General features: G+C 41.0%; 1 protein-coding gene across 1 annotated transcript in view; it reads left to right on the top strand.

Annotated features, from left to right (window-relative positions):
• The window catches only part of DIAPH2 (diaphanous related formin 2), a 340,556-nt gene that overhangs the window by 47,035 nt on the left and 280,768 nt on the right, over nucleotides 1-12,753 (top strand). Inside the window, exons 7-10 of the mRNA XM_083722729.1 lie at nucleotides 8,901-8,975; nucleotides 9,071-9,140; nucleotides 11,042-11,178; nucleotides 12,561-12,669. Of these exons, the coding sequence (XP_083578855.1) occupies nucleotides 8,901-8,975; nucleotides 9,071-9,140; nucleotides 11,042-11,178; nucleotides 12,561-12,669 (391 nt within the window). The remainder of the gene's footprint in view (nucleotides 1-8,900; nucleotides 8,976-9,070; nucleotides 9,141-11,041; nucleotides 11,179-12,560; nucleotides 12,670-12,753) is intronic.

The following is a 12,753-nucleotide window of genomic DNA, read 5'->3' as shown; positions in this document are numbered from 1 at the left end:
CCATAGGGAATATGGTGGTGGATCAGACCTCTCCCCCTTCACTGGGGGTAAACTTCAACAGGCGGCTGGGAACACTTACTATTCACTTGGCATCATCATGACAGTGGTTGGATAACAGCTGAGTTACCCCACCAATCTGTCAAAGTTGGTCCGTGGAGCAGAGTGCAATAAATATGGAGCCTGGTTCACTTGATCTTGAAAGTTTTATATAACACATTCTTGTTGAAGAGTTGCTTGCCCTTCCTAGTTCCTCAATATCTGTCTTCTTAAATGTGTTCAATAACAGCATTAGGACCTTTTGTTTGCAGGCTACCAGAACCAGCACAAACTATCACCTTTGATAGATCCGATGCCAGCAGTCACCTCTTAAATTTAATGGGATGGTAGAAACAGCATTAAGCATGAAACACTTCGTTATATAGCTGATTGGTGTGGATTGCTGTGTCTGAGTTTTAGCATTTACTATTCATGCAGAAAAAATGATTTGGAAACAACATATTTAAGCACTAATATGTAAATAATGTGTTGAGAAATCACATATAATTGGCTTCATAATTGACTGTGGGATTCTTACACTCTGTTATATTTATTATTATAGTCGTTCACCACTATAGTAATAAATATTACATTTGTTTTCACATGACTTATTAGTAATAATCAGTTATCCTTTGCTACTAGGTTGCACAGGAACAACTCTGTCACAGTAACAAAGTAAAAATACGAATATAGATAGGATTGCTGTGAAAATGCAGGTATGCATTTTCATTCCGAAAACTATTCCTGTTTCTTAGAACAGAAAATGTGTTCTAATACTTTTAGCAATGGATGTGAGCTTCAAATATGTGGGAAGTAGCTTGTGAGGTGTATGGCATAGGATAGCAAACAAGGACTTGTATCTAAAAGACATTCCCTGGAGTTTTCCTGCCTAATTCCTTCTGCAGTCCCTTGCACCCCCCTAAGAAAAGGTGATGGGTGGGAAGGTATGGGTAATGGAAAAGAGTGATCATGTGAACCTGTGAATGAAAGTGCCTCTGTTTTGTGTCTGGGGCATTATGGGATCAAAGTCATTTTTATGGTGGCTGATAGTGGATATATATATATATATTTGTGCCCATTGGTTGCATAGTTCTTCTAGATCCATTTACTCTTGGATATATACTCTGGCTTATTTCTTCCAAAACGCAAAGATTTTGTGAAAACAGGTTTCTGTGAGACTGAGATTAGTGGACGAGGTGGTGAACAAGTAGTCTTTTAAAAGAGCAGAACTCTTTAATATTGGGAACAGCAAGGAAGCCTTTGTATGAGTTGGGAGTATTAGCTGACCTTGTCTGTCTTATGAGGAATGAGAATTCCTTTGCAGATGTTGTTAATTTTCCCCAGCTCTCCTGCATCCAAATTTTGGCCAGATCTGGACAGTGGCACACAGTGAATCCTGCTCTCCCAGCTGTCCAGTTTGAGAACCATTGTGAGGGATTCCTGACACCTGAATCATATCCACACCGTAAATTTGAAACATTCTTATACAGTGGTGCCCCGCAAGACAAATGCCTCGCTAAACGAAAAACCCGCAAGACGAAAGGGTTTTCCGATTTTTTAGCAGCTTCGCAAGACGAATTTCCCTATGGGCTTGCTTCGCAAGACGAAAGCCCATAGGGAAATCTCTGGGGACAGCGGGGAAGCGCAGCGCGCCTTCTCTTCTGTTCCCAGACCTGTCCTAAGGCTTGCGGTGGGAGGTCTGGGAACAGAGGGGAAGGTGCGCAGCGCTTCTCCTCTGTTCCCGGGCTTGCGGTGGGAGGAGGGTTTTTCCTCCCCACCGCCAACATTCAGAAGGCTGTTCTAAAGGCTGGCGGTGGGGAGGAAAGCCCTTCTCCCCCGCCAGCCTTCAGAAGAGTTCCCGCCTAGGCTGCGGATAGCAGCCTGCTGCCCCGCGCGAGGGGCGCTCTTAAGCAGAGCGCCCCTCGCGCGGGGCAGCAGGCTGCTATCCGCAGCTTGGAGAGCCCTCTGGACCTCTTCTGAAGGCGGGCGGGGGGCAAAAGTCTTTGCTCCCCCCCGCCTTCAAAAGCCGTCCGGGAGCATTTTAAAATCGCGCCAGGACAGCGGGTGAATTCTCTGCTGTCCCAGGGCGATTTAAAAGCCCCCGGGAAGGCAGGCAGGGGGGACAAAGACTTTTGCCCCCCGCCGGCCTTCAGAAGAGGTCCAGGACCTTCGCTGCCGCCTGCCAGCATTTTAAGATCCCCCGGGACAGCGGAGAAGTCTCCGCTGTCCCGGGAAGGCAGGCGGGGGGAAACAAATACTCCCCCCCCCGCCGGCCTTCAGAAGAGGTTGGGGGACAGACTGTCCCGGGACCTGTTCTGAAGGCGGTTTCCATAGGAACGCATTGATTGATTTTCAATGCATTCCTATGGGAAACCGTGCTTCGCAAGACGAAAAACTCGCAAGACGAAAAGACTTGCGGAACGAATTAATTTCGTCTTGCGAGGCACCACTGTACTATTTTAGCAGTCATGGTTTTCCCCAAAGAGTCCTGGGGACTGTAGTTTGTTAAGTGTGCTGAGAGCTGTTAGGAGGCCTTTGTAGAACTACAGTTCCCAGGATTCTTTAGGGGAAGCTGTAACTGTTAACATGACATAAGAGTGCTTTAAAAGTGGTTGTTGGCATCTGTCTGTCTCAAGAGACAATGGAGTGTACCTCCAGGAGTGAAGCCAAGCTGCTGGAGAATCACAGCACCTGCTGTAGCTATCAGAATATCTCTATCAGGACAGGTGACATTGACATCAGCTTTTTACCTTTCTTGACAGCATTGTTCAACTTCTGTGGACAACAACCAGCAGTTTGTTTTTCGCGTTTTACACCACTGCATTTTCATCCAATTAAGGCATTCTGGGTCTGGCTCTTTATTCCTTGATCATACTTGTATGAAAATGTACTTCTTGTTTATACTGGTCCTAACACTGCAAAACACATAGCATACTTAGACAAAGTGTTTCAAACCCAGCACATTTCTGAGGACCCTTCCCTTTGGCTGCTGAAGGCAAAGTGAGAAAGGAAACTTAACATGTAAACATGACCTTGATGTGTCTGTAACAGTGTAAAGACAAGAAAGCAAATTCAGTCCTTAGAGACCTGCTTTGAAAGATTCGGGCTGCCTGAGTCCTTGAGACTAAGACTGCAACCCCATCACTGTTTTATTGTTACCTCTGCCTTCTCTGTTAATTGTGCTTGCATTCATCTCACGAATTTGTGTTATCTATTCTTTCGCCACATTTCCCCCTTTTATTGTCACCTTTTGAATCTTGTCTAAATTGTGATTCTTGAGCTTATCTATTTCTTGGTGCTCTCAGTTGGTACTATAGTTTCTACAGCTGTCTTTATTCAGATGACTTTCAAGCCTCCTTTTAACATCCAGTTGAATTTTGTATTGTTGGGTTCTATCAGAGAAGTATCACTGCTAATACATTCATATTCTTAATAACTTTGTGTCTAAGCCTGAAACTAGATTGTGCTGTGGTTGAGGCTAGAGTTCTCTCTTTGAATACATCTGAAGGTAGAGTCCTAGGAGGAAGGTGGTTGTCCCTTATCCTTTTTTTAATGCTCACAAGTCTCTGGTTTGTGTTTTTTTTATGACATATGAGCAGAACAGTGGTACAAATATTAAAATATAACTATTTGCTTGATCAGCTTTACTTCTTGTTTCCTTTGAGCCTTATATATAACTTGCTTTAACCTTTCAACAAGACTTTTTAAATATGAACATGCACAGTAAAATCTTAAGTGTGCCTTCCCTCGTCTCTTACTCCACCAATTCATTCAACCCTAAAAACAAATTATCAACCATGTCACATAATGGGGAAAATAAAGAAAATGGAAGGAGAGGGTAGGCAGTTAATAGGCATGAATTTTGTTAAATCTACAACTAGCGTGCTGTCAGTTAAGTGCTACAGCCTCCTTGACTACTATGTTTCAGTGTGTAACAGGCTCACTCTTTTCAAGTACTGCAAGTTAAATAATTTGGCTACTGCAATGCAAAAATTAAAATGTGATTCTGTTTAACCTTCCTCCAAAATGGAATAGTAATAGAATCAGAAGTGAAATGAAGTTCCACTTTGTTCTGTGTACTTCTGGTAGTAATTGTGGTTAGTAACCCAAGGTAACGAAATATGTCCAAAATTCAGTGAATTCATATTTCAATGATCTGCTGAATTAATTGTAATCTTAAATCTAAATAAGACATGTTAATATTTTACTATTTCATGTAGGCATGGGAGAATGAGATGGGGTATGCATGACCTAACCTTCATTGGAATAGGTTCTCAGAAGTCTGTGGTTTTGAACTATGGAATTGGGTTTAGTACTTTAAAAGTTATGCCTATTTGTTTAATTTTTCTACCCTGCTTTTTGAAGCTAAAAGTCACCCAGTGCAGGATACAGAATAATAAAAGTAGCAAACAAACAGCACCATTGTGTGAGTTCCCAAGATGTATACATACATAGATGCAAAAAGAATCTAAAGTCGGGTGACCCAACTTTTCATACCAGGTAGGTCGTAAGAGTACTTTGACATAGAACCCGCAGACAGCATGCTGCCTTGTCGCGTGGCAGGGGGGAAGCAAAACCAAAGTTTGATTCCCCCCAGCTTTTGCATTGCCTTCCCAGAGCTGGCTAAGCAAGGCACTGGGCTTTGCAAAGGAGGCACAAAGCTTTCCTCGCAAAGCCTAGAGAAAGCACTAACTAGGCTTTGCGAAGGAGATGGGAGGACTCTAGGACAGTGTCAGAGCCCTCATGCCTCCTTCTCAGAGCCCAGCGCATTGCTTACCTGGCTTTAGGAAGGCAGCATAAGGGTTGGGGAGGCACCAAATGTTAAAGGCTTTCTAAAGAGAAAATGTCACCACTACCAGCACCACCCAAAGTTAGCCAACAGCTTTAATTTTTAATACTGGTGAGACACCAATGATTCCACTTGGTGATAACCTTCTTGAGGAAGTGATGCACAGTTTTAGCACCACTACAAAGAAGGCCATGCCCTTTGCATAGTTGCATGTTTGATTTCTCCACAAACATAAGTCAATGCTCTTTAGAAGATATTAAAACAAAGGGAGGTTTGTAAAAGTTTTATAGCCAGTACTTTTAATTTCCTCTAGGTTCCCTCACAGACACATTGTCATTTATTAGTCCATAGTCTTTTTCACTCTGATGAGTTATTGTGTCTGTTCGTGATCTTTATTATGCATTGCTTCAAGTAGCAATCTTGAACCTAGATGGCTCTAGAGAGCCATCTAGTGACTGAGGGTTGTATAAACACCACCAAAAATAAAATACAGAACAAAAAATATGAATAGTTAGCACACACTTTTGACAGACTGCTGAAATATGTTGGTAATTGTGGATATGATAGTAGCTGTTCCTTTATGCTTTCCATGTGACTATTCAAAGTATTTCGCTTTTTATCAACAAAGGATGGGAATTGCTGCAATAAAAATATAAGCTTGCTATAGGTTTTGTTTTATAAATGGGATTGTTGCATGTTCAAAGCATTAATGGAATATTATTGAATGCTTGGTGTGCTGAATACTCTGCTCATTTATTTGAGTTCAGAACTCAATCTTTTAGATATATGAAGTCAACAATTCCAAAAATGTCAACAGCAGCTCTTGAGTTGCATTGTTCTGAAGGTATCCTCTTGGTTTTCCTTTGGCCACTTAAATTTGTGTGTCAGCTCTCCTGCTTGTACAGTTCAATGAACTTGGGCAGGAAGTTTGCAGACATAAAGGTAATGCTTCAGGGAGAGAGATAGAGAAAAGCAAATTAGCAAAGGCTTTACCATTAATTATTGGGAGCTCTATAAATTCAAAAGACTAGATCTACCTCAGCAACTATATTGTAAAAATAAGAAAATGTGGAACCCAAGGCAAATTATAAAGTTATTATATTATTGTTTATATAGTGCTACCTGTGTACTTGCTCCTTCACAGGTCCTTGCTGCAATGAGTTTATAGTTTACATTGTGACAGTGCTGAAGCTCATATAAATGAATCTGTATAAATCTGTAAGGATTAAACTGTAAACTCATTGTGGAAAACATTTGTCTTTCTCCCCCCATTAGGCAGTGATGGGTGCCATGGGCTGGCATGACCATACGTAACATTTTAAAGATAGCTAATACAAAAGAAGGGGACGCAGGTGGCGCTGTGGGTTAAAGCCTCAGCGCCTAGGACTTGCCAATCGAAAGGTCGGCGGTTCAGATCCCTGCGGCGGGGTGCGCTTCCGCTGCTCGGTCCCAGCGTCTGCCAACCTAGCAGTTCGAAAGCACCTCCGGGTGCAAGTAGATAAATAGGGACCGCTTACCAGCGGGAAGGTAAACGGCGTTTCCGTGTGCGGCTCTGGCTCGCCAGATGCAGCTTTGTCACGCTGGCCACGTGACCCGGAAGTGTCTCCGGACAGCGCTGGCCCCTGGCCTCTTGAGTGAGATGGGCGCACAACCCCAGAGTCTGTCAAGACTGGCCCGTACGGGCAGGGGTACCTTTACCTTTACCTTTTAATACAAAAGAAGAGCAAAAGGAAAGACACTTTTATTAGTTTCTTGACTATTACACATACTTAATACTAAATAACTTGTAACTTGTAACATGTAACAGTTGACCATATGATTATTGGAGCAAGGAGGACTACATCTTTCTATTTTCCTACCATTCTCTATTTCTCCATGCAGCTTTGAAATATCACTCTTTTATTTGATGTTCAGTGATGTGACTTATGCTTTGAGATTACTGCTGGGAATGGAACACCATTAGAGGTGCATTCTGTTGCATACCATACATACCAATGAACTCTACCCTCTGGTGTTGCACTAACATTGAAAGTGACAACATATTAACACTGAATTTCTTCACACGAGGTCTGTTGCTTCAGGCATGCTTTGCCTCCTGCACAACAATTTGCTCATTTTATAAAAGCCACAGTTTATATGGGAAGTGCAAACTTGAATTAACGGACCTCTTGTGTTGATGGAATTGCCATTTTCACATATCCATAGTCTTTCTTGCATATATTGTGTTTTACCTTTACTAGCATTGCTTTACTAGCAGTGGATAAAAACACTTTGAAAGCTGCATCAGAAATGTCATAGTTTCTTAGGTACCACTTATGCAACAGTATGTACACAAGTAGAAGAATAGTTTGAATGTCAGTGAAGAATCTGGAAGATGCAAACATTTTAAAAAGTGCTCCCAGAGATTATCAGAAATTCAGAAATGAAAGGTTATGATTTGTTGATTATCTGTCTACTTCAGTAGAGCTCAGAGATCATAGAGGAAGAAAAAAAACTTACATCTATATTCACTGGTAAACCACTCCATTGGGGAATGGGGTTAGAAAAATAATACCAGAAAGTAAAGAAATGCTGCCTTTGGACAGTGGACATTCTGTGTATCAGTAACTAGATGCCTAGGGGGTCCGTATTTTGCTCTCTGAGAGGAGTATCAACTGCCCACAGGCTTCCAATCTAGAGATGTCTGAGTGATGTGGAGGGTTGGTATTCGTGCCAGTGAGATTTGCTGACATTTTATTTTGGGAAATAGGAGGGGAATCTTGACTTGCTGCCTTGCAACTTGCCTTCAGAATGGCTCACCAATAAGTCTTTTGTTGACCAAAGCCTAGAATTTTTCTTTAGCTGTCCAACCACCAAACACAACTCTTTACCTAAGTCCTGTGCTATTTTTCCTGCAGCCAAATTCTTTCACTTCCCTTGCTGCACTTATACTGTTTACCAGAACTCTATTGTTCATTCTTCTCCTTCAGCATTAATATTTCAGCTTCCTGGTCAGTGGTGGTTATGTGTGGTATGTGTGTTCGTAGGACGTTGCTAGATTGCAGACTGCAGTTGGCCATTATTTAGACACATTTCAGTTTCAGCTGAATTACAATACTTAGTTTAGTAAAAGTGACATACAGTGGTACCTCGGGTTACAAACACTTCCAGTTACAGACTCCACTAACCCAGAAGTAGTACCTCGGATTAAGAACTTTACCTCAGGATGAGAACAGAAATTGCGCACTGACGGTACAGAGGCCTCTAAGAAAGCATGTTAACTAATCCATGGGAAGAAGTAAGAAAATATGCAAATAAGGGCTTCAGTGGGGTTGGTGTCTCAATCCTGCTTTCTATTGTTCAGGGCAGTACTAAATTCAAAGGAGTTAAAGGGAACACAAAATCCCTAGTAGAGCCATAGGTTCATTCGTCTTTCTCTGGCCTTGAACTACATATCCTCTAGATCATAATCATGAAACCCTTAAGATTGAGAAAAACAGGAAGCAAGTACAGTGGTACCTCTGGTTACAAACTTAATTTGGTCCGGAGGTCCGCTCTTAACCTGAAACCGCTCTTAACTTGTTAACATGCTTTATTAAGCTTAATTGATGATTATGAACATGACTGCCTTTCGTGTGTGCACGCGTGCTCGTGTGCGTTTCTGTTGTGTGAATGTGTTGTGTGAATTTTTCCATTGGGAGGGAAAAATTCTTAGAAGATTAACGATTCCAGATAAACAAACTGTTAATCCATGTGGTGCATGTGCTGCTGCTGCTGCTGTTGAGGCAGTTAAGTAGTTTTATTACCTAATAATATTATGTCACATATTACTGTAATACTTATAAGACAGGGATTTTCTATTCCATAAGATGCTAGCAGTTTTGGATTCCTTAATATCACAAACTAGGCTGGTGAGACAGATGTTGGAGGTTAATCTCTGTGTTTATATACACATTTAACATTATCATCAACCTCTTGTATGTGCATTGGAGCCCCTTTGTCTGTAACAGGTACTTGGTTCGTATGACTAACTTTTGCCTAATGTGATTCTGTAAAAAAGGAAATGTAAACTATTTTGCATTTTATTTTTATACAGTTGGGTTAACAATTTTGGACATGAAGGGCTTGGGCTTCTGTTGGATGTTCTTGAGAAGCTTCTGGACAAGAGACAGTAAGTACAGACATGATCAGTGAAAGGGATAGTTAAAAAAGGGGAGCAGTTAATACAGTGTCTTACTGTTGGTATTCTTCCCCCCCCCCTTAAAGGCAAGAAAGTATTGACAAGAAGAATCAGCATAAGCTTATACAGTGCCTCAAAGCATTTATGAATAATAAGGTAAGAATTTCAGTTTCTTCTGGTTTTTCCTTCAAGTGAGTTCAGTTTATGTGGTCATGAGTGACACTCTCTCTCTCTCTCTCTCTCTTTCTGTCTCTCTGTGTGTATTTATAAACAGCTGAAATTAAGAAAGGGAAATTTGGCCTATGGGTGACAATACTTTACCTGTTTTTCTGTAATTACTTCTGTCAGAAGAGACAATAATGGGCAGCTAATTTATCAGTTACTTCATTGGTTAACAAGTATACAAAGTGTTGTGAAAACTTACATTTGAAATTTTGGAAGATACACACAATTACATTTCTGAGAGTAGGAACACAGTCACAATTTTTTCCATGCTCCATCCTGCAGTCCACTAAGTTATGATGTCCATTTAACAGATTAAAGTATTGTGTGGTTGAGTTGGGATTGGAGGTTATGCACCACATGGATGGCCATCATTAAAGGCCCTCCTTCTCTCCAGCCTCTCAGATCAAGCTGAGTGTGAACATGCATCTGCATGCTGTTCGCAATTGCTAATCTTAACTGGTAGCATGTGGAATAACTTAAACTCAGAACCCACCAATACTTCAGAGTTATGTGGAATGAGAGGGAGCAGTGGCAAGAAAAAAGTGCCCCCACATAGGTTTTTATTATTATTAAGGAAACACTGAAACACACACAAACACATGAGGTGTGCATCTTGGTATGTCCACATGGTGGACTCAATCTGGAAAAATACTTAGCAATCTTATAAAGATGTTATACTAACAGCACAATCCTAACCAGGTGCACACAAATGTAAGTCCTTTTGAATGCAGTGGAGCTTACTGACTGGTAACCTAAGAAAGGATAGAGAACCAAAAACTTTGACTTTCTATTACATTATAGACTACTTTTCTGGAATATTCTTACTTTTTTTTTGGAATTTCATGATAATAAAATAAGACAATGCAACACTCGTTTCTAATATAGGTCCACTGCATCATCCCATCCTTCTAAATTGAAGGTGGAATTACCAGTTTTTCTCCAGAAGGAGTCCTGTGGCCTTAAAGCAGGGGGCAGCAACCTAAGGCCCATGGGCCACAAGCGGCCCATGGGGGTCGTTTAACCGGCCCCCGAGCCGCCCGCTTGGAGAGTCCCCATGCACTGTGCTAAACCGGCGCAGTGCTGTGCGGAGACTCACTTCCGCGGTGCCAGAAATTGTGTCTGCGCAGATGCAGATGCCAGAAATCACGGGTGCGCATGCTCACACATGCGTGCGATCCAGCCCACGGAGGGATCTCCGCTGGAGTGAACCGGCCCAGGCAAGGTAAACCTTGCCAACCCCTGCCTTAAAGACTAAACATTTTTGTAGTATGATTGCAAACCTATGCATACATATCTGGGAATAAGCTCCATTGAACTAAGTATAGCTTGCATTCTGATGCACCAGCTCAACAGTCAAACACATTGAGCTTTAACAAAGGATATTCAGTCAGCTGAGATTCAACCTTTACCTTTTTAATTAGAAATGCAAGCAATTTAGCAAGGAAGTTTTAACATTTAAACTGGTACCCTCAAGTAGCAATCCCATCAGGTAGCATTGTTTTTTAAACTGGATTCTCTCATTGCTTCCACTGATTAGCATAGATAAAGTAAGACCCAGCAGAGATCAGATAGGATTCTTCCAAATCCTCACCTTTGGAATTGGAGCTAATCTGTCACAAACAGTAGTAAAGCTTGAAAACCTCATTGACACATCATTTACTGGACAGAGGGGAGAGGGTTTGCCCCCAAAGTGGATTTAGAAGGCTATCATTCACAGATGTTTTGATATTATAATAATTTATTTCAAGTTGTGGAAACTGTAATTTGATTAGCATGTGTGTATAGAGGGGAATTATTTTGGATATAACTATTCCAATTTTTATTTTTTATAGTATGGATTGCAAAGAATCCTAGGAGATGAAAGAAGCCTTCTTTTACTTGCCAGAGCAATTGATCCAAAGCAACCAAATATGATGACTGAAACAGTAAAAATACTTTCTGCCATTTGTATTGTTGGAGAAGAAAATGTGTAAGTAACATCATACACTTAGATATTGATCAATTTAAATTCAGTGTTTTATATCCAAGATCTTCTCTATGTCCATCCAACCTATTTTGCCTTTCTATTTTATGGCCCAAGAGACTTCATGATCCCTACTCTTGACAGCAGCAGCATCCTGCTTTGAATAGAGAATAAGGTTATTAATGTCCAGTAGTATTGATGGCTATTTGCTGCCTTCATGATCAGAAGCAGCATGCCGGGGAATAATTGCTGGAGAGGACTGTTACTCTCATGACTTGCTTCTGGGCTTCCTTTAGGCATCTGGTTGGCACTGTGGGAAACAGGATGCTTCATTTGATAAGCCTTTGGTTTGATCTAGCAGGGCTCTTCTCATGTTTTCTTTTCACACTTTCCTGTGAATTTTGGCTTGAGGCACGACCTGCATTGCTGACAGTGTCATAATGCATGCTTTTTTTAGTGCAAAGAAAGAAAGACTGGGTAGAACTGAGTAGAATTGTCACAGGAGAAGTAGAGGGGTGGTGACTTTCTTGCACCATGGGCCAGTGGGGTGTAGTGTTTAGTGTGTTGGACGTGGATTTTGGAAACCAGGGTTCAAATCCCTACTTAGCCAAGAAGCTCACTGGGTGAACTTGGGACGATCAATGCCTCTCAGTCTAAACCACCAAACTGTGTAATTGTTGGATTAAATGATAAAGAGAAGAATCATGGATGCCATCTTGAGCTCATTGCAGAGGAAAGGTTGGATAGGAATACAATGAATAAAAATAAAGAATTAAGATCAGCATTCCATAATAGAAGTATGTTGCAAGAAGTGTGTGTGTGTGTGTGTATGTGTGTTTTCAGACATAAAAAACAAACCATGAATCCTTATGTTGGATAAATTTTTAAAACTGACCTACCTGCCTCTAAACACATAATACTGCATATTGTAATATGGAGAAGGGTAATATTATAGCCTTCAATCCTAAGATAGTTTCCTTTTGTGAACTTCCTTAACTTATCTATCCCTTTCTTCCACCTGAGTCCCCTGAGAAGCCTTTTTGGAGAACCTCCACCTCAGTTTGAGCAACTGTCCCTTTCCCCAGCACCCACCCTGCACATTGTTCAGCAAGGCACTGCAGCCTTCCAGATAGCCTTTTAATGGGATGCATTTGACTGGAGGAAAGAATGTGAAAATTTTCTATCTGTGAACTTCCTTCACTTACCTCCAGATTCAAACCATAATGTCTTGGTTTAAGTTTTGTGTTTGTATACACATACTTTGAAAAAAATACAAAATCCTATTAAGAAAAAGAAATATGTTAATGAGTAGCCTATTAGATTCTAAGAGATAAAGTACATGAATGCCTTATAATTCTTATTCTTAAAATAACAAATTTCTGTTTCAGTCTGGACAAAATTTTGGGAGCCATAACAATTGCTGCTGAAAGAAATAATGGAGAGCGGTTCTCAAACATTGTGGAGGGGCTTGAGAATCATGAAGCTTTGCAGTTACAGGTGGGATTCCTTGGTTTACAACCATAACTATTATATTAGTTTAGACTATTTAAATGATTTGTAAAAAAAATTGTGTAACAAGTG

Source organism: Podarcis gaigeae (assembly GCF_964106915.1).
Source record: "Podarcis gaigeae genome assembly, chromosome: Z".
NCBI lineage: Eukaryota > Metazoa > Chordata > Lepidosauria > Squamata > Lacertidae > Podarcis > Podarcis gaigeae.
Note: the sequence above shows the minus strand (reverse complement) of the source record. Positions and strands in the feature narration are given on the sequence as shown.